The sequence below is a fragment of the Suncus etruscus genome, chromosome 9, assembly GCF_024139225.1.
Source record: "Suncus etruscus isolate mSunEtr1 chromosome 9, mSunEtr1.pri.cur, whole genome shotgun sequence".
Classification (NCBI taxonomy): domain Eukaryota; kingdom Metazoa; phylum Chordata; class Mammalia; order Eulipotyphla; family Soricidae; genus Suncus; species Suncus etruscus.
Window position 1 is genome coordinate 21,988,508 of NC_064856.1, and position 25,720 is coordinate 22,014,227.

Genomic DNA, 25,720 nt, shown 5'->3' on the forward strand with positions numbered 1-25,720 from the left:
CTTCTGAAATCTTTACACCAATTATTATTAGCACAAAAGAAACTTCTTGTTGGACGGCTTTAGAAAGATAAGCTCTTGGGCCCGGAGAGATAGCACAGCGGCGTTTGCCTTTCAAGCAGCTGATCCAGGACCAAAGGTGGTTGGTTTGAATCCCGGTGTCCCATATTTGCAAGCAGCCGATCCAGGACCAAAGGTGGTTGGTTCGAATCTCTGTGTCCCACTTGGTCCCCTGTGCCTGCCAGGAGTTATTTCTGAGCAGCCAGCCAGGAGTGACCCCTGAGCAATGCCGGGTGTGGCCCAAAAACAAAACAAAACAAAAAGATAAGTTCTTGAGAGAAAAACCCAAGTCAATTCAGAGTAATAGATTTAGAACAGAAGTTCCCAAAAGTATCTGGCCTCTCACCACCTGTTTGGTTTTTTGTTTTTTTTTTTGGGGGGGGGGGTGGTGGTAATCAGTGACTTCCTAGAAACACCTTTAAGCAATGTGCAACCCCCAAATGTGCCTGAGACTGCTACTCCCCTGTGGATTGCTAGGCATCCCCACCCACTACCCCTACAGTGGGGGGGACACTGATTTAAAGCAGTCCTTCCTTAAGTGGCATATCAGTCTAAAGGTTCTCAAGGTCACAGGTTTGGGCCCAGCCTTCATTGACTTGGGCCCCTTAGCACCCACATAAAAGATCTAGGAGCACATTTTAAAATGTTCCCTTTCAACCAATGGGCAAGTATTGCTGGCCAGTATCAACCAGTGCTGATGCTCAGGTTCTTGCTGACAACTAGGCTGGCTTCTAGAGCCTTTCTTCAGCCAAGTGAGCATCTGTGTCTTCCCGCTCCAGGTTCCATCTGAGGGAGTCTGCTCTGGCCCCTTTAAGTCAGTACATACATCCATTTACTGACCAAGTGTTCTGGAGCATGACCTGTGGAAGGTCTGGTGCTGCCATTCCTTAAGCTCCATCCTCTGGGACGGAGTTTTCAGACCTCGAGGTGCTCCTACATCTTGATCCTCCTTTCTAGGAAAAAGTGTCGGCTCTCACATAAATCCCCTATCAGATTTACCAAAGTGATGAATGCCCCGAGAGACCTAGCAAGTGTGTTGGCTGCTTTATACTAGCACTTGCCTTATACTGGCACTCAGGACATGTCCCACAGTACAGTTTGGGCCCATCCCCCGCCCTACCAGGCTCTGTGCCTGGATACCTGGGTCCCTCAGGTAGCCAGTTTCTAAGATCCCAGGTGATTTGGAGGGGGTGTGTTAGGCTAGGGGCCATAAGTAGATGAGTAGATTGACTCTTGCATGGTCCCCTTTGCCATGCTATCACTAGCAGTGGGAACTGCTGTTGGCTTCTACAAGCCAGGGGTGAGCAGGCAGTGGCTAGATACTAGATACTGCACTCATGCGCACACATCTACCTACTAGGGCAGAGGCAAGCCGTGACCTGTACACATTGGACAGAGCACACACTGCCTGCAAGGGTGCAGAGGCTTTCTGCACTCTGATTTTAGGACTTGGGTCAAGAGCCCCTCACCCTGAAGGCTGCCCTGGTTGGGACAGTTTCTGACCACTGAGCACACTGGCATTTACACAAGAATCTGACCACAATCTGAGCAGGAACTTCCTGAGTGTACTGAAGGCTGGTCCTAGAGCTAGAACAGCCTGCCATCCCTCACTGCAGCTCCACAGAGGAAGAAACTGCAGTGGGATCTTAGTGTCCCCTTGTCCCCCAGTGGCAGGCTCTTAAGAGACAGCTTTTCCTGTTTGTGGACCACAAACAGGTTCGTGTGTTAGTTCATGTGAACCATATATTTGAAATCCGCATATCCATGGCTGACTCTAGGTTTCTGACGGGACCTGTGTACTAGGAGTTGGCTCCACTAGGAGTAACAGATTATGCCAACAACCTAGTTATTTCCCTTCAGATTTTAACGTCTCAAGCCCTACTTCAGCCTGAGAGATGTCCTCATGCCCAGCTGTCCTGTCTTGGCAGATGTCCTGCCTCAGGGACACTATGGTTGTGGTCCCTTACGATGCCCAGGAGATTCACCTGTTAGCCACTTGGGACATGGCAATGTCCCAAGCAAACCAGTTTCTGCCTGCAACCACCACGTCCCCAAAATGTAGCCTGGTTCCCCTGGACCTGGGCTTAGCAGATTCAGCACAAAGCTGCTTCCTGAGACCAGCTGACCTCCAGATGGGCTGTCAGAGGGTCTGCATTGATCTGTCCCAGTTGATAAAGTTCAGGATGTGTTCCATCAGCCACGAGCCATAGGATCACTCAAGATTCAACTGCTTGGGCTCCTTTTGCTCCAAGAACTGTACACTTATTTGTCAGTCATCCTTCGGCAGACAGGACTGTTCATTAGCACTTTCTTCTAAGAAAATAAAATTGCCAGGGTTCTCCACCAATACCTGGCTTTGCCAGCCTGCAGCTATCTCCTGTCATCATTTCTGAAACATCCCAGTTTTCTGACTCAGGACATAATGCACCAGATCCGCAGAGTGGGAGACAGGAAAGTTGGGGCTTTTTCCAAAGGAAGCCCAGAGATGCTGCCTCTAAACTCAGTGTGAGCCTTTTCACAGTACCATTCAGTGGAGGGGAAATGTTTGGGGCTTCTGACTCCCCACACAAAATACACTCAGAAGATTTGAAATGTAATTACATTTTTATTTAGGAACGATCAAAAGACTTTGAAGTACCATTTCAGCCCATTTCAAAGTATACAAGCAGTTTGTCCCTGTTCCCTCCCTTATCCAAATCCACAGATACAAAAATCTAAGAAATGTGCAATTTGCATCTTAGAAATAGCAGCATCCCCACAGGGGACCTTGTGAGGCCTGGCCCCTCTGCCCACAGCGGACAGCTCTCTCTGCTGCAAGCACAACCACCCCCATGTGTTAGGCCTACTTGTGAGCCTGTGCTCCAGGGCCAGGAGTGCTCACCCTTCCCAACTTCAATCATCGATTGCCACCTCTGCAGGCTCTCACCCTTGGCCACTACATGAGAGGCAAGGTTGCTCTGCAGACAGAAATGGGGTGGTTGCCTTGTAGCACCAAGATGCTCACTTCAGTGTCTCCTCTCTGGAAGTGCACTAAAAGCAACCCACCCCCTCTACCCCACCTCACCATGGGTCCTCCCTTTCCCCTTCTCAGCAGGCTGCCTGTCCTTGGGGAACCAAGGGGTGGTGCACAGACTGGAATATAAATAGGGAGAACAGCCAGAGTGGGACCATGTCAGGAAGGATCTGCAGGCTTTTTGGCAACTTCCCCAATGTCCACAAAGGCTGTACTCAGTCAACTTTGAATGAACAATAGCCAGAGGGGCGGGGATTGGCCTGTTTTTTTTTTTCTTTTTAATAACAATTATGGCACAGTCTGGCCCTCCTGACACAGTGGAACAAAGGGGCTGCTTAGAAGCAGGATGGGAACTCCAGCACATGGGGGTTACCATTTTTCTCTCCCCAGCACACAGGGTCTGATTACTGGGAGGGAAGACTTACCCCCCCCCCCCTTTAGCTTGTTACCCCAACCACCCTAGGACTGCATTTCAAGCAAACTGCAAGAGAGTGTATAAGCAGGATCTAGAGTACCTGACGATATCCCTTATAAATACTATATAGTCGAAAGTTGCAGGCCAGGAATCAGTCCCAAGGCTGCTACTACTGAGCTATCTCCCTAGCCCCACTTTCCCTCTTAACACAAATCACAGGGTTGTCAGGTACCACCGGGCAGACACACCCTCCACAGTGCTGCTATTCTGAGGCTGGACTCATGCACCACAAGCTTTCTAGAGTTTCCCACATTTGGCAGCTGACCAGCCTCCATTTCCCCCCCACTCCTATCCCGCCCCTTCCAGTCATACTGAGAACTGTTGTACTACCCACCTATTAGGCAAAGAACAAGTTAGAGGTCAATGGTAAAAGCTGCTTTGGACACCACCACCACCACTCCCCGCCGCAGCTCACATGTACCCCTCAATGGGCAGGACAGAGGCACTAATGGCAGTAAGACTCCTCAGGCCCCAGCTTGTGGACAGCTAAGTATCAGAAGACCATGATGCTTCCCAAAAGGGCCCTGCCACACCCAGCTCTCCTCCTGAGCAGAGCAGGGCCAGGGTTGAAGGCCACAATGACGTGGGTGTGGTGATGAGGCAGTAACTGAATCTATCCTCCACCTGCACAGTTCTGCTAAGAGTCAAGAAAGGGGCAGGTGCTTGCCCCTGTCCTGTGTCCCAAGGAGTCTTGGCTTCTACTACTAACTTTGGAGCAGTAGGTCGGTGGCATCCAGCTGTCAGGTATCCCATGGAAGAACAGGGCTGAATCACAACACACACACATGAGCAGGCAGGTCACAGAAAGGCTAGTCTTGAGAGCAATGCACCGAAGAACCAAGAGGCAAGTTCCATGTGTGTGAGCCATATGCAACTAGTCCCCTCAGTAGATCAGGAGAATTGGGGGCCCTGTCTACTTCATCCCAACAGACTCCAGCACACAGACAAGAACCGGAGCCTGCTGGTCACCTGCTGGTGTCCATTTGTGGAGAGGTTGGCCCACTTCCTGGGCACAGATGCTACATGTGGGGACACGCTCCATGGGATTGGGCTGCATGGCCCCCTTTTGCACATGTTGGCTCCCCAAGCCACTTGGAGATGTGCCACCCTCAGGTCTGAATGGGAAGGCTAGGAGAGCTGGTGTGCCAACCGAGAGCATGAAGGAAGCTAATTTGGGGGATACTGAAAGAGGTTCCAGCCTGGAGTGAGAAGATCTGAGTTCCATCTCCTCCTGACCAGGGTCCGCTATGGCTTTGGTCAGGGAGTACTGGCCACACAGACCTGTATCTAGAAAGGATTTTCCTTCTCCCGCATACAAGCCTTGCAAAGAAATGAGATGAATGAAAATTGACACTTATCACAAAGTAAGCCTTCTGCAAAAGATGTGACAGATAACTCCAGCTAAACACTCACTGCACAAGGTAAAAGCTTAGGAAAAAGCAAATCTCTAGGCTAGGTTTTAATATTTTCTTCCTGGCATGTTTCTCTCACACAATGTACCTTTATCTGCCCATGCTCTGACATGTGAACTGACGAAATTGCTCCTATGATGAGCTCTTGGTCCAACAAGAGACTAGAAAACCAGTGAGAGGGCAGCACAGCAGAGCACTGAGGAAAGGATGCAGAAAGATAACCCAAGGAGTCAGCCAGGCACAGAGTACAGAGGGGGTGACACAGGACATGTCACTGGGCTACCAGCACCATATCAGCCCCTAGAACATGCTCAGACATGCTGGAGCCATTCTTACATGTGGGAATGAACATCACCTGACACTTCCTTCCTGCAACACGAAGCCCCCTGCTTTTGCATCTGGAGAGCAGGGGTGGCTCGGGCATCAGGTTGAGGCTCTGGGCAGAATCTGTGAGCTGCCAGTCATGCTGTGACCACCAAAAAAAGCAGGCCATTGAGTCACACTATCCTACCTAACTCCAGTGGGCGGCACCCCAGTATGCTGCACCTCCCCAAAACCACCTGCCCAAGTCAAATAGCTCCATGATAGTCAATAGTTAAAATAAGGCAAAATATGCAAAATTACACACCAGAAATCCAGATTTCCTTTTATCAGGAAGGGATCTGGCTGTATCTACTAAAGTTGGATCTACACTCCCTATCAAAAAACTGTAAAAAACCAAACAGGCTTTTCTCAGGAGCCAGACCTCATCCTCCTTTACTGTTCCAAAAACAGTCTTCAGTTTGAGGCAACATCTTGCAACTCTGGTCTGAAATGCAGCTCCTGCTGTGGCCAGCATGTGCTTCTGTGTCCTGGCATGTGCATTACGTATTATCCCCCAACCCTGAGCCCTCAAACCTCTAGTACCTGCTGCAGCATCCCTGAAAGGACCTGTTGTCTCCACTGGACCTTTCCTTCAGGAGATAGCCCAGCCCTTATTCTCACTGGCTCAAGTGCAAAGGCAGGAGCTGGCTCTGTGACCTGGCAGTTGGCTATTCACGCTGTGGACCTAGCCACCAACTGCAAATACAAAGGGCTTGGGGCCCATAGGTAGGACCACAGCATCACTTAAAGCAGAGCCCATATAGGTCAGATCACTTAACTCCCCACACGAGCTTGTCCACCAGGAATTTTGTTTGATATTTTGTTTGACTGCTTGGTTGTTAAAGAAATATGAAGACAAAAAAGCCCACCAAGAAATCTTTCTAGGGCCCGGAGAGATAGCACAGTGGCGTTTGCCTTGCAAGCAGCCGATCCAGGACCAAAGGTGGTTGGTTCGAATCCCGGTGTCCCATATGGTCCCCCGTGCCTGCCAGGAGCTATTTCTGAGCAGACAGCCAGGAGTAACCCCTGAGCAATGCCGGGTGTGGCCCAAAAACCAAAAAAAAAAAAAAAAAAAAGAAATCTTTCTATAAAGATACACCCACCCGCAAACCAGGGTACGCAGGCTGTGGGAGGGTGCCAGGGATCTATCAAACATATGGAAACAGCTTTGTGCTGGGGAACTACAGGACCCAGGTGCTGACATTCCCTCCAAGCATAGTGCCCTCCCCCCAGTACAGGCCACTGAGTTCAAGTGTCTGTGTCAGATCCACATTTCATTAGTGAAATAAGAATATCTGCATGGTATATGTGTATATATATGAATGAATCTGCATGTACATAGCACTGAAGGCAAAATTCCAGGGAGTTTGTTCTCTAGGGAAAGCAATTCTTGGCAATTCCTCAGAGAGACCTTTGGGACTAACCAGCTTCATCTTTCCCTCCCCCTACCAAATAAAAAGGGTACAAAAAAGGCAGATGAAAAGTGCCCCATAATCACAGCCACCTGTTGAGAAAAGTAAGAGGTGATCCCGTCTCGAACAGGGAGGGTAGGAGAAGATGCTTTAGGTTCTAGGGGGTTTGGTTTTAAAAAAGAACTCCCTCCATTGTTCTCCTCACAGCCACGCCAGTGAGGTGCCCATTTGGGTGGGGCAGAGGAGGAGGGAATGCCTAGACACCCTGAGTATTTCTTGCTCTGGCCCTCTGGGGTCTCCTGCCCAGCCTGATCCAGGAGCAGACTGCCCAGCAGGCCTTGGTACCTGGGCAGCAAGTGATATCCTAGGAAAGCTGGGTGAGCAGGTGTGCTCTCGGGATTCACTGCAGAACGACTTGGCAGCAAATCTTCTCACTGTTTCAAAGGCACCTTTTGCTCTGATTTTCTGTTAAAAATGGAATGCAGGTTAGGAGGAAGCAAATAGAATGTTGTTTCCAAGACTGCCGCTAGGAAGGTAAGACCGGGCCCAGGCTCAGTGCCTGTAGCTGGCAGGATTCGTGGTAGGATCAGGCTCATTCTATGTGGGATCCCATGGAGGGATCACTCACTCTGTGAGTTCTGCCAAGCCCCTCAGAGTAGGTCTTTGTGCTGCCAACCACCACACAGGCAGCCCAGAGCCCCGGGTTCCTCAGCTACCTCCTGCTGGGCACTCTCCAAGGACAGACGTGGCAGTGAGCATGGACAAAGGGCTCAGGAGAGGCTCACTTGCAGTGGGCTGTGTCTACTGGCTTATTCTTAACCTCTCACCCCTGCTCTGTTGATGATTTTCCTCACTCTAAAGTTTTAAAAGGTGGCAGCACAGGGTATCCATACATTAGCTTAATACCACATTTCTTTAGTTGTTGCTTGGATGATTCAGCAAGGCCTTGCTTCAGTTGATCCTTTGACTGCAAAGTTGTGGTTCATGATTCAAACACCCACGAGAAACAGAATGACAGGAACAACTTGAGCGTTGTTGAACACTGGCCATGTGGCCAGTCCATTGGTCAAACTGTGGCTCACAGCGGGTTCTGATGATTATACCTGACAGGGTGAACCTGGCAGGATGAGCTGGCCACTCCACAGAGCCCTCTTCAAAATTGCAGCCTGCCATGGAGAACACGAGTGGGAGGGAGACAGGGGGCACAGGAGGTTCTGATGCAGTGCTGAGTGCCCAGCAGGAGAGGGAATGTGGGTGCAGCCATCTCCAGAGAACAGATACGGGCACTTTCAGAGATGATGCAAAAGACAACATACTGCTGGGCTAACCAAGGTTTCTATGTTGTAAAAGGGTTGAAATATGACGTTTTATGAAATGTATCTAGGCAGACCTCTAGGTTAAAAACTTGATTCTGCACCGATGAATATGAAATCTGAACTATTTTATCCATTGGGTGGCAAAGGAAAGGTGGGAGGAAGAACGGGTGAGAACTCTGCTCTCCCAATCTGCTGGGTGACAAGGCAGTGGGGCTAGTGGTGAGGACTCCAGCAGCTTTCCTGGGTGACTAGGTGGCCCAACATGGGAATGGCGAGTGGCAGCAGAGTTGAATTGGGTCATCCATGCAGCCGTGGCATCCCAGACTGGCGGGTCCTTTGTAACAATCAATTCCCATTCAGTCTGTTTCTGAGGAGAAAACACACACGTCACTTCCACATCAGCAGCCCCCTGATGAAGCCCCTCAGCCCCTAGAAGCTGGCTCTTGCCCTTTGAGTTTGGGGTGACTCGGGGAGCCTCTCCCTCTAGGATCTGCCTTTCCACCAGCAGACCCCACTCCCACAAGGGGTATGGAGTAGAGCACACAGGTTACAGATGGGATGTCGGCCTCTCCCTCCTCGGGGCTGCCCAGTCATCCTGAAGCCCATCAGCTACTGCCCCACTCAGCATAGCTCCGGGGCTCAAGACTTCCTCTGTCCCCCACTTTGTGGGTTGCCCCACTCTGCTAGAACAGACAGTAGTTGGCCAGACTTTTGTTCTCACCCAAATGATTCCCCGTGACTCTAGCCACAAGCCTCTTACAGACCATGCGCCGATTGCTTGATACACACGATGTCTCTCCCCACCCACCACCCAGCCAAGTCCAGTTCAGCTCCATCTAGAAAAATAATATTTTGCTTCACTTTGGACTAATGTTGCATTTGTAACTGGAGGGAGGAGTGTATTAGGTTGGCATATCTTTTTTTTTTGGGGGGTGGGTGCCACATCCAGTGACACTCAGGGGTTACTCCTGGCTATGCACTCAGAAATTTGCTTCTGGCTCAAGGGACCATATGGGACACCGGGGATCAAACCGAGGTCCATCTTGGATCAGCTGCATGAAAAGCAAACTCCGTACCACTGAACTATCGCTCTGGCCCCAGGTTGGAATATCTTTATGTGGCAAATACATATACAACCTACCATGTCACTGATTTTTTTTTTGGGGGGGGGGGTCACACCTAGCAGCGCTCAGGGGTTACTCCTGGCTCTATGCTCAGAAATCACTCCTGGCAGGCTCAGGGGACCATATGGGATTCAAACTACCGGCCTTCTGCATGCAAGGCAAACACCCTACCTCCATGCTATCTCTCCAGCCCATATGTATATTTTAATAATGCTTATTTCAGGGGTCAGAGCAGTGGCACAAGGGGTAGAGCATTTGCCTTGCATGGACTAACCTAGGGCAGACCTCGATTCAATCCCCCAGTTTCCCATATGTCCCCAAGCCAGGAGCGATTTCTGAGTGCACAGCCTGGAGTAACCCCTGAGCATCATTGGGTGTGGCCCCCCCAAAAAAACAAAAATTAACAATGCTTATTTTATTTAGCATACTTAATGCTTTTAAGGTTTATCCATTTTGAAGAATAAATAATCATTCTTTTTATGGCTAAATAATATTCAACTATATGTACACACCCCTTTTGCTCACCTGCCAATACATAGGCAGTTCCATCTTTGGGTTAGAAATAACGTTGTTCTGAATACTGATGTGCAGAAACCTATTTGAGTCTCTATTCTTTTACTCTTGTTCTGATTTGCATTTGCCTAACTGCTAAAGCATCCTCTCGTGGATTAGCTATTTATTGCTGTTGGGTTATCTACTACAGGGCCCCAAACTTATCTCTCCAGTCCTGATCTCTTTCCAGAACTTCAGACTTAGGGCCAACACCTATTGCAAAGGTCTGGTTCTAAGACAGCCAGACCTCAAAGGCCAGTGAGTTATGTTTTCTTCCTTCCCAGATGGGTTTCTCTTCATGAAGACATCCCTTAATTGAGAGGAAACACCTTTACTTGTTACACAAGTCAGATCCTGGTATTATCTTCAACTCCTCTCTGTACAGCCCCCCTCCCTATCATAAAGTTCCCTGAGTTTACCTGCTGAACATCGCATCCCCTTTTTTTGTAAACCAACCATGGTGTCTCTTATAAAAGAGCTATTTGCAAGGTATTACGAAAAATAAAGTCATGAAATTTGCTTATACATGGGTGGATATGAAATGCATTATATTGAGCAGACTGAGTCAGAGAGCGAAGGATAGACATAGAATAATTGCACTAATTTGGGTGTATATATATATAGTATGGTAATAATACTCAAAGACAATAGAAATGAGAGCCAAAAGGACTGGCCCATGGTAGGAAGCTTATGTATAATTAGGGCAGAGAAGGGTCTACTATAACAATGATAGGTGGAAATGAACCCTGGTCAAGAACAGGATCTGAAAGGAGGTAAAGTGATATATATGTCACTTTCATACATATCACTTCAGTAACATATACATGTCACACATCAGTAACATATGTCACAGTAACAGATACATACCACTTCGGTAACAATATTGCAAAGTGTCTAGATAAAAGAGAAAGAGGAGAGAAAAAGAGAAGAAAAAATGTCTGTCTTAGAGGCAGGCAGGGAGGAGGGTAAAAGGGTAGCCAGGAAGGAAATTGGGGACATTAGTGGCAGGAAATGTACACGGGTGAAGGAATAAGTGTTGGACTCTGTAGGCTGAAATTCAATTATGAACAATTTGGTGGCTTTCATGGTGATTCAATTAAAATTTTAATTTAAAAAAAGCCACTTATAAGTAGACACTTTACATGCATCCCATTTAACTTTCCCTGACTCTTACAGAACGATCAAATCCTAAACAGCATTCAATAGTAAAGAATGCTAACTAGTGCCACTATTGAATGACAGGGAATCTGGTGTTTAGGGCAGAGAGCTGCAGAGTGGGACAGAGCCAGCCCCCCAGGTCCTGCTGTGTTCACCACCGCAAGCTTCTCCACCTCTACCCACCCAGCTCTCATCTGGATCCCATAGCTCCTCTAAAACTAACTTCCTCTTCTCCTCCAATCCATTCCAAGAAATCACTCTATATATGTAATGTAGGTGTCCATGCACCAGAAGCCTTGTATTTACAAGGCTTTACAAGAAAAATCTGTTCAGGGGCCGGAGAGATAGCATGGAGGTAAGGCGTTTGCCTTTCATGCAGGAGGTCATCAGTTCGAATCCCGGCACCCCATATGGTCCTCTGTGCCTGCCAGGAGCAATTTCTGAGCGTGGAGCCAGAAATAACCCCTGAGCACTGCCGGGTGTGACCCAAAAACCACAAAAAAAAAAAAAAAAAAAAAGAAAAGAAAAATCTGTTCAAATACCCTCTACACTCATCCCTTGCTAGGCAACAGGCTACTGCATTGAAGTTTGGGGAGGAAAAGCATACCTGGAGTGTACCCTGGAGGCGCATTTCTTCAAACTCAGCTCTCTAGTACATCTTCATTAGAACTGCCTTGAAAGCTTCTAATCATTAAATAGTTATATGCAATCAAAGAATACACTTTACTAAAATTTTACTTAAAATACATTACTGAGTCCAGGGATATAGCTCAGAAGAGTGAATGCTTCTCAATGGTGCAGTCCTGTGTCTAATTACAGTATTACAAAAAATTTTAAATATAATTACTAAAAAAAATCTAAAATCATCAATTCCCCAGTAATGCACTTTTTCTGGCATAGCCAAAATCAGGGACATGGGCATTCTGCAGGAGCAGGCTGAGGACAATGTGTGCAGGGGCCTGTAGGGGCAAAGACCCCTGGTATCCCCCACTAGGAAGCCATAGATGAACATTCTCTGGTGCCCCTCCCGAAACTCCTGTGAGGTTCCATCACCTCAGAGATGTCCTCTAGCTTGTCCCAAAACAGATCTGCAACCTATTTCTCAAGGTCCATACAACAAAGATTTGGAGAGTTTAGATGCCTCCTCAGTCTCCATAGAGCTATTCCCTGCTCCCCAGCCAGCCTGTCCAGAGGCCTTGAGAAACTGAAAAGTACCTAGAGGTGTAGTGGACGGAGGGCAAGCCTAGAGACCCAGGTTTGTTGAAAACTCCACAAAAGCAGGGCTAGAGCAAGAGTACAGCAGACAGGGCACTTGCCTTGCATGTAGCTGACCAGGATTTGATCACTGGCACCCTATATGGTGGGCTCCTGAACCACCAAGAGTGATCCCTGTGCACAGAGCCAGGAGTATACCCCCAAAAACTGCTGGGTGTGGCCCAAAAACAAACAAAAATTCTGGGAAATTTAACACCTAATAATGTCACTTGTCAGTGGCTTCAAAGTTGTGTGCTGTATCAACGTCAAAAATGTTCTTTCAAGTACTAATCAATCCTATGATCTGGAGAAACTAAAAAAGAAAAATTATCAAGCTCTTGATTCAAAAGATATCTTTCTAAAAAGGAAGATGAGGGGCCTGAGTGATAGCATTGTGGGTAGGGCATTTGTCTTGAACATGACCAACACAGGTTCTATTCCCAGCATCCCATATGCCCCTCCACCCCCAGCTGGCCTGAGCACCACTGAGTGTGGCCCAAAACAAAAATAAAAATAAAAGAAGATGACTTTCTTAGATCAGGAAGAACAATTACAAAGGAAAATTTAGGACTTTCATCATTAAACCAACACTCCATGTCTCTAGAAAGGCTAGCTCTCTCCGTTTGTTCAACAGTTTGAGCCAAATTTGATGGCTAAGAAATAGCAAACTGTGAGGGCCCGGAGAGATAGTACAGTAGTGTTTGCCTTGCAAGCAGCCGATCCAGGACCTAAGGTGGTTGGTTCGAATCCCGGTGTCCCATATGGTCCCCGTGCCTGCCAGGAGCTATTTCTGAGCAGACAGCCAGGAGTAACCCCTGAGCACCGCTGGGTGTGGCCCAAAAAAACAAAAAAAACAAAAAACAAAAAAAAAAAAAAGAGAAATAGCAAACTGTGGACTCTTGTAGGTTCACTATGTGTCATAGGTCTGAACATATGGAGCACACACCTTGCATGCCCAGGGCCCTTAATTTGTTCCTGGGCTCTGGTAGCTCTTGGCACTGATGGGGGGTGGGGCTAAGTAGCATCACATGACTGGGCTTAAGCAAGCAAACTTGGGTCAGGCCCAGAATCTCAGGGGATTGAAAAGGATCAGGCCCATACTGCTGGGCTGAGTATTTCTGGGAGTGGGCCCAGCACTACTAGGGAAGCCTCCATCGTAAGTAGGCAAATGAAAACCAGAAACCATAATGTTCACCCCTTTATCACATGTTTCATTGACTTCTGCACCCGTTGCCTCTTAAACAGCCACTAGTGTCCCACTGCCAGAAAGCCCTCAAAAGACTCAAAAGCAATGCATTCAGTGCTGGCCCACAAACACTCCCTACCTTCCCAATACCTTCAGAGCCCTGGTTCCCCACAACTCCTTACCCAACTGAAGTCCAGCTTGGGGACTCTGTGCATCCATGGGCTCTGAGCCAGCCTCAGGGGCACTGGGCTCCCACAATTCACTAGTCTCAGCAACCTCCAAATAGGCATCACCCGTCCCCATTTTTTGAACTGCTGGTGGGTCACCAGGGCCCTGGTCCTCGCCGCCGCCACCAGTGTCAGCCACAGCACGAGTCTCCTCGCCCATCTTCTCGGCGAACCACTGCTTGACTTGCTGGGAGCTCATCTGGGTCTTGTCACAGAGGCTCTGCAGGTCATCTTCATACAGCATCTTGTGTGTTGTGTAATAGTCCTGCAGTAGCTCCCGATTACCAGGGGTGATGACCAGCAGTCCTGGCGGGAAGTTCCCCCTCTTGTAGTCTTCATACCACTTGAGCTGGCCATTCTTCAAGGCATACCTGCTGTCCCCGAACCAGCGTACCACCTCTGGCCGCGGCAGGCCTGTCTGAGTCATGATAGAGTCATAGTCCTGGTTGCTTGGCCACTGGGTCTGCACGAAGAGTTGGCGTAGTAGATGCCTCTGCCGAACTGTCTTCTTGTAGCCCCCCCTGCCTGGTGGTTGCTCGGCTGGCTTAGTGGACTCATCATCTTCAGGTTCCAAGAGCTCCACCCCTAGCAGCTCACTCTTACCATTGGCTTCACTGACCCGCAGGTTCTTCAGGTTGATTTTGATGGGGCTGACCTTTCGTTCTGCCAAGCTGTGGTCGTCAGGTGCTTCCGGAGTGTCATTTTCACCATGGATCCTTAGATCATGGGCCAGATCTTCTTCCTCATCCTCCACAGCCTCCTCATCTTCCAGAGATGCACCCTTATCCACCTTCTTGGTCTCCTCAGCTGTCCCTCTTTTCCGCCGCTCTGAAAACCAGCTATCAATCTCCCTTCGGGTCATTTTGGTTTCTGTTCTTAGGCGGTCCAGCTCCTCGTCAAGAGGAAGGGGGTTCTGTGCAAAACTACTCTCTAGAATTCTGAGCTGCTCGGGGGCACGCTCCTTGTACTTGGTTGGCATGAAGTCGGGGGTCTGGTGCCAGGTCTGTCGCTTGGCGGAAGGGTGGGTAGCCAGGCTGGCTGCCATCGGGATGTTGGTGGCGTCAGGAGGCTTGGCTGCTGGAGAGAAGGGTGCCTCAGGCAGTGAGTCAATGATGAGGGAGCTGTGCTCGCCTGGCAGCAGGCCTCTGGAGCCCTTCAGATTCCTGCAGTGGTACCTCCGGTCACTGAACCACTTCCGCACCTCTCTTGTACTGAGGCCAGTCACTTTGGTCAGATGTTCAACCTCACTCTGTCCTGGAAACTGGTTCCGACAGAAGCTACCTTTCAGCGCAGACAGCTGCTCATGGGACTTCTTGTTTTTGTAGATGCTGGCATCAAGGAAGGCTTGGGAGGTGATACTAGGACATGCTGTGAGGAGTGACTGGGCAGCATTGACCACCTTCACAGCCGAGGTGGTGTTAGAACACACAGTGTTAATGGGGGCGACAGGTGACTGCTTGGGGACAGATGAAACTGACAGGGGAAGAGAAGAGTTTGGCGCCTGCAACCCATTGGTCAAGAGTGGCTGCGTGACCAGAAGGCCCCCTGCCGCACCTTCGGGTTGCCCCACCACTTGGCCTGGTAGAGTGGCCTGGATGAGATGTTGGACGTTGCCAGCATTGGCCACCAGCGGGGTGTTTAGAACAGTGATTGTGGGCTGTGGGACAGACTGAATGACAGTACTGAACATCTTTTTCCGGGCATCCTCAATCTCCTCAGGGGACCAGCTGATTCCTTGCTTCAGCCTCTGGGCTGTAAACCAAATCTTGAGTTGCTCTTCTGGATACTTGGTGACCACAGTCAAGTAGCAGAGCTCAGCTTTGGTTGGATAGGGGAACTTGTGGAAGGAGTTCTTCAGGAAGCTGTTCGAGTCCATGGCTGCATTGTATGTCGGAATGCTACTCAGAGGGATCATCACTTTGGGCAGTGACTTGGAGGTGGGCAGTGGCTGGTGGGGGTGGTGCTGAGCATGCACTGGGGGCTGCTGCTGGAGGGAAAGGAACTGGGCTATGCCCGCTGGTAAGACGGGCACAGTTCCTATGAGGGGCCCATTGGAGGTATGGGGGCGTTTTGCAGAGTTGGCAGACGGCTGGCTGACTGGAACCCCTCCGTTGATAAAGGAGTGGTCCCCCTCTTTCATCTCTTTCTCCCCAGAAGATTGGCTTGGGAAAGTCTCGCCAACAGGCTGACTGGGAACATTCTCCTTGAGTGTGTGAATTTTTTTGGCTTCAGCTTTGCCTTTCATTATCTTCATGATTGGAGTTTTGGTAATGATGATCTCTGCCTGCCCATCGGTGCCTTCAGAATTGGGCTCACCTGATGGATCAGGAGTGCTGATGCTCTCAGGGATGCTCTGCTCTATGACGACATGATTGTCTGACAAGGCCACATTCCACACAAAGCTGGCCTCTCCTGAGTGGCACTTGGCATTGTGCAGAGAAAGTCCCTCAGGGTTTTTTGCCAAAAAACTGCATTCAGTACAAATGAAATTTGGGTCCTTATTGAAGTCTGTGTGCTCTGAATTAATATGTCCCATAAACTTGGTCATGTCCTGGGACCTGAAATCACAGTATCGACAGGAATATGAGTAACCATCCAGAGTGCTCCGATGCCCATTGGCCAGCGCAGTACTGTCAGCACTGCTGGAGCTCGGGGCCGCCTCACTGCTGGTAGCAGGCACTTCTGGGGGCAGATCTTGTGGAGGACCTTCTGGCAAAGCCTCAGCAGGCTGAGCCTCTGCACTGGTCTCTTGCAGCACCACTGTCTTCACAGGGATCATGCAAGGGGTGGTAGATTTCCTCTTGCTGGCCATGGTGACGGCCACTCTTGTGTAATCAGTGGGAGCGAGTTACCTCACCAAGTGTCTCAGAGTCTGATATTAAGAAACTCCATCAGGGCCAAAGAATTAGTTTCCAAGGGCAGAAATTTCAGTTGTTCGCAGACAGCCAGTTTTCCCTCTTAAACCTGAGGATAAAGAAGGTGGGGAAAAGATTATGGTCCCTTAAGTTTTATGTATGTGTTTCTCAGATACCAAGACACATGCCACTTCTGGTCATCTATCACAGTGACTTGGTTGTGGAGTCAGGAGCTGCTCCAGATATTCACAGAACTACGCCCTGAAGAATGACCCAAGGATGTTCCAACACTGTTTGATTGACTTAAGCCATGTGTTTCTGTTTTGTCCCGCAACCCCAGCCTTGCATTAAGTGACTGATTTAAAAAACAAAGACAAAAATTCTCTTTTGTATTTCTAAATTAATTCTGACTGTCAGAATGAAAACAAAAGATCCAGTGTAGTTCTTGTTTAAATGTTTGGGCCAACAAGGATCTTTCTTTTCATAGCCTTCCCACACACGAGAACAAGGCAAGGCCTCTGTCTCCAGGCTGGGCCCAGAGCTGAGTCCCTGCAGTATGAACTGAGGGAAAGAAAAGGGTTGCCCTTGGAGTCTGGCTCTTTCTGGGGCCTTTTCTAGGATGCTGCCCAAATTCATCTATACCCAGTCACAGGAGAGAGATCACCTTATAGTTACTGATGCTGCCCCAAAGGTCAGAGGGACAGGTGACCTACAAAGGTCTGTGGCCCCATAAGCTATGCAGATAGAGCAACTCAGTTTATGTGTGCATATTATATGTGATCTCCCACTGTATTATTTAGGTTACTTTCCATTATTCCACCATTTTTTTTGTTTTGTTTTGTTTTTGTTTTTGTTTTGGGGTCACACCCCGAAGCACTCAGGGGTTACTCCTGGCTTTGTGCTCAGAAATCGTTCCTGGCAGGCACAGGGAAACCATATGGGATGTTGAGATTTGAACCACCATCTGTCCTGGGTCGGCTGCTTGCAAGGCAAACATCCCACCACTGTGCTATCTTTTCGGCCCCTATTCTACCATTTGTTCTTGAAAACAAACAAGCACTTCAACCAGAGATAGCACCAGTGGGTGCATCCTGGGAGGTACCTGGACACCACTGGGTGACCTCCAGCACTGCTGGGCTGAGCACTGCCACATCCTCAGACCCTTATATTGAAATGACCAGCCCAACTGGCTAAGTATGTGGCACCCCAGATTCACTGAGCACCGTTTGTAAGGGAGCTACATCAGACAGTGTTTAATGGCTAAAACAATAGTTTTTAATGCCAAATTAGTGTTTGGATTTGATATACAAATATAAAAAATTTAAAACATCACTATTTAGTTTTAGTAAATAAACCCAGAAAACTTTATAAGTCTAATCCTGGTGATCAATGGCTAAAATAAAATACTATTAAGAAACAAAATAAGGCTGGAGCAGTGGTGCAAGTGGTGCTAGCCCGCACTAGCCTAGGACAGACCTCTGTTTGATCCCCCAGTGTCCCATATGGTACCCCAAGCCAGGAGCAATTTCTGAGCACATAGACAGGAGTAACTCCTGAGCATCACTGGGTGTGGCCCAAAAACAAACAAAAAAAATCATAAAATTATACCAAAATTAGCTGTGGATATGGCTTAAAAAGATAGTATACATACATGCCTTACATGTATGAGAACTCAAGTTTGCTCCCCTGCATTGCATGGGCCTCCAGAGAGAGCATCATTATGGATGGCTCTAGTAACCTGTGGGCAATGTCAGGGTGGCCCTGGTAGCCTCCAGAACCACAGCATCAGGCTTTAGTGCTGAACTGTTAGGCATACAGAGCCTATACAGCAGGGCCAAGAACTGAAAGGAATGGCCTGGGGCCTCCTCAGCACTGCTGGGTGTGGGTCCTATAAAAACTGACACATGATTATATGATGCACATACACAATGGAATGCTAAATCATGCAATTTGCCACTAGGTGAATGGAATTAGAATATCACACATAGTGAAGTGAGTGAGGAGAGGGACCAACACAGTATGAACTCTCTCATATTCAGGACATAAAGATACATAACAAGAGAATAACAAGGGGCCGGAGAGATAGCATAGCGGTAAGGCAGTTGCCTTAGACGCAGAAGGATGGTGGTTTGAATCCTGGCATCCCATATGGTCCCGGAGCCTGCCAGGAGCGATTTCTGAGCATAGAGCCAGGAGTAACCTGAGTGCTGCCAGGTGTGACCCAAAAACAAAAAAACAAACAAACAAAAAACCCAAAAGATCAAAGGCAATAGAACCTGGGGCTGAAGAGATAGCATAGTGGTAGAACGTTTGCCTTGCATGCAGCAGATCCAGGATTACGGTGATTTGAACCCTGGCATCTCATATGGTCCCCTGAGCTTGCCAGGAGCAATTTCTGAGCTCAGAGCCAGAAGTAACCCCTGAACATCGCCAGGTGTGAACCAAAAAAAAAAAAAAAAAAAGGCAATAGAACCTGAGACCTGGTCTACAGAGCAAAGGTTCCCAGAAAATGTGGGGGCTGAGAGGCTATGGCTGGGACAATAGTGAAGGAAGCAGATACTCTGTTGGTGGTGTGGTTTTCAAAAGGTATATGCAGGAAACCCTCTCTTTAATAGTATTATAAATCAAACTCTTTAATAGTATTACAAATCAAACTTTGAAATCTTAAAACTCAATTCAAAATGGATCAAAGGGGGCCGGAGAGATATCACAACGGTAGGGCATTTGCCTTGCATGTGGCCAACCTGGGAGGTACCCAGTTTGATCTCCAGCATCCAATATGGTCTCCCAGCCTGCCAGGGGCGATTTCTAAGTGCAGAGCCAGGAGACCCTGAGCACCGCTGAGTATGGCCCAAAACCAATTAATCAATAAATAGTTTTTTGTTTGTTTGTTTGTTTGTTTTTAAATAAAAGGATCAAGGGGCCAGAGCAATAGCACAGCAATAGGGTGTTTGCCTTGCAAGAGTCCAATCCGGGACAGACCCAGGTTTGATTCCTGACATCCCACATGGTCCCCTGAGCCTACCAGGAGCAATTTCTGAATGCAGAGCCAGGAATAAACCCTGAGCGCCACCAGGTACAGCCCAAAAAACTAACTAAATAAATAAATAAAACAGTGTTTAAAAAATGCATCAAAGACCTTGAGATAAGACCTAAATGTACTGTAAAGATACAATGACAATGGCAAAGGCTACAGAATCAAAGCTAAACAAATGGAACTTCATCTAACTAAGAAGTTTTCTATATGGCAAAAGAAATATGGTATAAAACTAAAAGACTGTTAAATAGGAAAAAATATTTGCACTCAACATGTCAGATAAAGGGTTGATATCCAGGATATGCAAAGCTTAACCAAAAAAAAAAAAAAAACCCAAGAGTTTTGCCTCCCCCCCCCACAGTGGCATATTTAAGAAAGCAAATAAATTAGAGGGCTGAAGAGATAGTATAATAGGCAGGCACTTTCCTTGCATGCAGCAGACCAAGTTCTGTCCCCGGTATCCCATATAGTCCCCTGAGCACTGCTAGAAGTAATTCCTGAGTGCAGAGCTGGGTGTGACTCCAAAATTAGAAGAAGAAGAAGAAGAAGAAGAAGAAGAAGAAGAAGAAGAAGAAGAAGAAGAAGAAGAAGAAGAAGAAGAAGAAGAAGAAGAAGAGGAGGAGGAGGAGGAGGAGGAGGAGGAGGAGGAGGAGGAGGAGGAGGAGGAGGAGGAGGAGGAGGAGGAGGAGGAGGAGGAGGAGGAGGAGGAGGAGGAGGAGGAGGAGGAGGAGGAGGAGGAGGAGGAGGAGGAGTAACAGAATAAGTAGTCTTTGCATGCAGAAGGACGGTGGTTCGAATCCCGGACTATAAGTGGGGAGCCCCCCAAAATAAGGACTGGAGTTATAATACAACAAGAAGGTAAGGCACTGGTCCTGCATGTGGCTGACCTAGGTTCAATTCCAGACATCTCATATGGTCCCCGAGCCTGCACCTAGCATGAATGTTGAACCAGGAGCAACCTGAGTAACACCAAAATCAAAATCAAAAGCAAAACAAACAAAAATTCATGATATTGTTACTGTCATCAAACAAACAAGAAAAAGACAATCTCCATGCCCATCAACTGAAGAATGAACACACAGAATATGACATGTCTATATAGCAGACTATTTTATTCAGCCATGAAAAGGAAAGAAACATTTAGAGAGGGGCCAGAGAGATAGCATGGAGGTAAGGCGTTTGCCTTTCATGCAGAAGGTCATAGGTTCGAATTCCGGCATCCCATTTGGTCCCCAGGACCTGCCAGGAGCAATTTCTGAGCGTGAAGCCAGAAATAACCCCTGAGCACTGCCGGGTGTGACCCAAAAACCAAAAAAAAAAAAAAAAAAAAGAGAGAGAGAGAAAAATTTAGAGAACACTAAACATGGATAGGAAATGTGCAATCTGAAATGAGGCAGGCACAAAATGCCACAGCTTAGATGACTGCATTTATATGACATAAAAAATAGGGGAATCCTAGGAGACAGAATCAGATTGGTAATTACCAAGGGATAAAAGGCAGGGAAGTGGGGAATGATCAGAAATATGTAAGTTTCTTTGGGGTGGGTGATGAAAATGTCCTGAAATTAGATAGTGGTGGTATTTGCACAACTGTGAATATAGTAAACACACACACACACACACACACACACACACACACACACACACAAAACCACCAAAAGGAAACCAAACCCAAGAAAGGTAGAAGGCAGAAAATTACAGCCCTAAGTTTTCCAAAAAAGGGCCACCATTCTCGCACTATGGTTTCAATGGGTGACATCATTTATTTTTGATAGTTCCCTGCTTACCTTAGTACTATTTTTGTTTGACCCGAGTCAACAAAAAAGGTTGTTTAGACTGAGGAGTTGAGAACAAAGAGAAAGCTGAAAGAGGCACCAACACAAAGAGAACATGTACTCACCAGAAAGCCAGCAGCCAGCAAGTTCTAGAGCAGAAACTGCCCCCCCCACAGTGCAGACACCCAAATTACAAGCTTACATTTCTATTTGAGGTGAGGACTAGAAGGAAGAGTTAAATTCAGCTCCTGATATTGTATTTATTAAGAAGTTAACACGTAGACCCAAACTATCATTCAAGTAAATGGTCCAGGAGAGGAAATGTGCTAGCTACTCAGAGCAGGTCAATGCCAAAGAAGAAGAGTGCCCAGAAGAGCAACTGGCAAAAGTACAATGATGGGTGCAGTGGCTGTGATCACCAAAGGTGACTGTTGTAAGGCCCCATAGGAAGTACTTCACACACAGACTCTCATATGGGATGCCAGGGATAAAACCTGGGTCGGCCATGCACAAAGCAAATGCCTTACTCACTGTGCTATTGCTCTAGCCCAACTTTTGTGGTTTTGATGAACAAAGTTACTGCACCTTCAACAGAATCAAAATGCCCCAGATCTTATCAAGTCTTTTATTTTATTTTTTTTTTTTGGAGGTGGGGGCCACACCCGGTGACGCTCAGGGGTTACTCCTGGCTTTGCGCTCAGAAATCACTCCTGGCTTGGGGGACTATACGGGATACCAGGGGATGGAACCACAGTCTGTCCTAGGTTAGCGCGTGCAAGGCAAATGCCTTACTGCTTGCGTACCACTCTGGCCCCTTCTTGTCAAGTCTTTGTGTTGCTTTTAATCTGCCTCTTCCTTGTCCAACCTACCCTGTTTAATCATCTGTTTTGCAACCAAAGCCAAAAGTCTTTCCTTATATGATAGTGTCTGTTTCCTTGTTTTATTTCTCTATAAACCACACTTGTGACCACAGGTGAGATCATTTTGGATTTGCTATTTTCCTTAGAACTTATTTCACTTAACATTATGCTCTCTAGTTCCATCAAAGTTGCAGTGAATTGCATGATTTCATCTTTTCTTGTACCAATATCATATTCCATTGTGTATCTGTCACAACTTCTTTACCCAATCATTTTTCTTCAGATATTTGGGTTATTTCCATATCCTGTCTATTGTACTTAGTGCTACAATGAACATAGATGTGCATACATCTTTTTTTTTTTTTTTTTGGTTTTTGGGCCACACCCGGCGTTGCTCAGGGGTTACTCCTGGCTGTCTGCTCAGAAATGGCTCCTGGCAGGCACGGGGAACCATATGGGACACCGGGATTTGAACCAACCATCTTTGGTCCTGGATCGGCTGCTTGCAAGGCAAATGCCGCTGTGCTATCTCTCCGGGCCCGCATACATCTTTTTTTTTTTTTTTTTTTTTTTTTTGGTTTTTGGGCCACACCCGGCGGTGCTCAGGGGTTACTCCTGGCTGTCTGCTCAGAAATAGCTCCTGGCAGGCTCAGGGGACCATATGGGACACCGGGATTCGAACCAACCACCTTTGGTCCTGGATTGGCTGCTTGCAAGGCAAACACCGCTGTGCTATCTCTCCGGGCCCTTTTTTTTTTTTTTTTTTTTTTAAATCAATGATTTTGTTTTCAGGATAGGTGCCAAGAAATGGAATTGTAGGGTTATGGGAAGTTATTCTTGGTTGTTGTTGTTGTTGTTGTTTTTGACAAATCACCATACTGCTTGTTCCACAGATGACATTCTCACCAACAGTGAAAGGTTAGTTCCTCTTCCACATCTCCATACACTGGTTGTTTCAATCATTTTGAGATATGCCATGCTCACTAATGTGAAATTGACAATGACATCATTGTCACTCTCTTGGTCGACTTTAGGGATCTATATGGGATGCTGGGAATTTAACCCAGGTTGGCCAGGTGCACACTATTTTCTGTGCTATTGGACCTTGCTTTCCTTTTTAATGTGTGAAAAAGTGATAATGAATGACTACTTTTTCCATATTGATTGGTTTACCATAAGTCCTCTTTGGGGAAGTGTCTATTCATTTCCTCTCCCTATTATTTTAAATGGATTTTGTCAGTTTTTTTTTTGTTTTTTTTTGTTTTGTTTTTTTGTTTTGTTTTGTTTTGTTTTGTTTTGGTTTTTGGGTCAACACTCGGCAGCGCTCAGGGGTCACTCCTGGCTCTATGATCAGAAATCACTCCTGGCAGGCTTGGGGGACAATATGGAATGCTGGGATTCGAACCACCGACCCTCTGCATGCAAGCCAAACGCTCTACCTCCATGCTATCTCTCCGGCCCCTTGTCATTGTTTTATAGCTTTGTGAATCCTTTTTTATTTCTTGAATATTAGTTCAATATCTGATGTGTGATGTGCAAATATTTTCTCCTAGTCAGTAGGGTTCCTTTTTATTTTAGCTCCAATTTCTTTCATCACATAAAACATTTTTAATTTGATACAGTTCCATTTGGTTTTGTTTTGGTTCTTTTTGCCAATGGAGTTGAATCACCACTGAAGACACCTCTGAGGTTTATATCCTGGAGAGTTTTTCCTATATTTTCCTCAATACTTGTTTATTTCCTTAAAACTAATGTTTCCACTCCAAATAAATTAAAGTTGAGATAAATTAAGAGTTCAGGATAACATCTACCCTGGTGGTATGTAGAAGAAAAGCAATATCTAGAGGCCAGAGCAGTGGTGCAAGTGATAAGGCGTCTGCCTTACCCACGCTAGCCTAGGACTGACCGAGGTTTGATCCCCCCAGCATCCCACATGGTCCCCCAAGCTAGGGGCAATTTCTGAGTGCATAGTCAGGAGTAACCCCTGAGTATCACCGGGTGTGTCCCAAACCCCCACCCCCCAAAAAATAGAGGAAGAAGAAGAAGAAAAGAAAAGCAGTACCTATATGACAGAATCAAAGGAATAACTATTTTTCCTTTTTTTTTTTTTTTTTTTCGGTTTTTGGCAGCGCTTAGGGGTCACTTCTGGCTCTATGCTCAGAAATCGCTCCTGGCAGGCTTGGGGGACCATATGGGATGTCGGGATTTGAACCACCGACCCTCTCTCTGCATGCAAGGCAAACACCTTATCTCCATGCTATCTCCCCAGCCCCTCTCCATTATTCTTAAATAAAATTGTATTTGAGGCCTCATATCCTCAAGGTAGCCCTGTAGAAAAGCCATTTTTAACCACACCCTACAATGCTTGGGGGATATTCCTGGCTCTGCACTCAGCAATTACTCCTGAGTTCTCAGGCAGACCATATTGGGGTGTCTGGGATTGAACTCAGGTCAACCATATTATAAGGCAAACAACACCTGCCTGCTGTACTCTTGCTCCAGCCCAACCATTTCACTTCATGTTTCCAGCAGTGAGTAAGAGCCGGAAGTAGTTGAAATGAGCAAGAATGTGCTTGATTTGTTCTGCAGTCTATCACAAAGTTATTACTCTTTCTGGTGTCTGTTCTTTAAGTTTTCCTTTTATTGCTTACATGTAATGCTTTATGTACTCTTATATGTTTCTTTACTGATATTGATAAATTTGATATTTTTTGATATTGATAAACTTCAATGCCAGTGATTTACTGTACTTTTTGGTACAGTGCTATTTTTTCAGGCCCTTCGACAGAGGCATACTCTTCACCTCCAGACACTACCCTGTCTCTGATCTCTGGAATGTTTGAATGTCAGAGGACATTTCATGTCCAGAGAGATCCTGGTTGATAATGATGAAAGTTGGAGGGAGACTGCATAAAGCACACAAGCTTCACAAGAATACAGAGCACTGTGCAGACAGAGCAGTGTTAGGATGTAGGTGGAGAAGATCAGGAGGAAAAGTCACTGTTATTTCCAGTCAACAGACAGAAATATTCTGAGTTTTGAAGCCCGCAATTTATCAGGTTGATTTTGTTCAATTTGGTAGCTGAAGATAACAAAGAGAACTCAAGGGCACAAAATTCTATTTAGAACCTTATAGCAAATACTAAGCTCCATATAAATAGCAACGATAGGATTGAAGAGGCAACTCAGTAGACTGAGTGCACTTTATGCCACAGGCCTAGGCTCAGTCCCCAATAGCATCAGCACCAGTGTGGCTCCCTGACTACAACCAGGAGCAACTCCTGAGTACTAAGCCAGGAGCAGCACCTGAAAACCACTGAGTTGGCAAAAACAACAACAACAACAACAACAAAAACAGAACAAAACATAAAAAACCCCAAACAAATTAATAAGAAAATATTATAAATAACATGTAAAAAGAACATAATGTATAAATAATGCTATAAATAACATTTTTTTTTATTTTGGTTCACACTCGGCGATGCTCAGGGGTTTATCCTGGTTCTGCACTCAGAAATCACTCCTGGCAGGTTCAGGGGACCATATGGAATGCCGGGATTCGAACCACTGTTCGGCTGCATGCAAGGCAAACACCATACCACTGTGCTATCTCTCCAGCCCCAAATAAATAACAGTTAAAATAA

General features: G+C 46.8%; 1 protein-coding gene across 1 annotated transcript in view; it reads right to left on the bottom strand.

Annotated features, from left to right (window-relative positions):
• Positions 1–8,065: 8,065 nt before the first annotated feature.
• ZHX3 (zinc fingers and homeoboxes 3) overlaps positions 8,066–25,720 on the bottom strand; it is an 82,095-nt gene continuing 64,440 nt past the window's right edge. Inside the window, exons 2-3 of the mRNA XM_049779149.1 lie at positions 13,505–16,513; positions 8,066–8,415 (exon numbers count right to left, since the gene is read on the bottom strand). Of these exons, the coding sequence (XP_049635106.1) occupies positions 8,405–8,415; positions 13,505–16,361 (2,868 nt within the window). The 5' untranslated portion in view covers positions 16,362–16,513 and the 3' untranslated portion in view covers positions 8,066–8,404. The remainder of the gene's footprint in view (positions 8,416–13,504; positions 16,514–25,720) is intronic.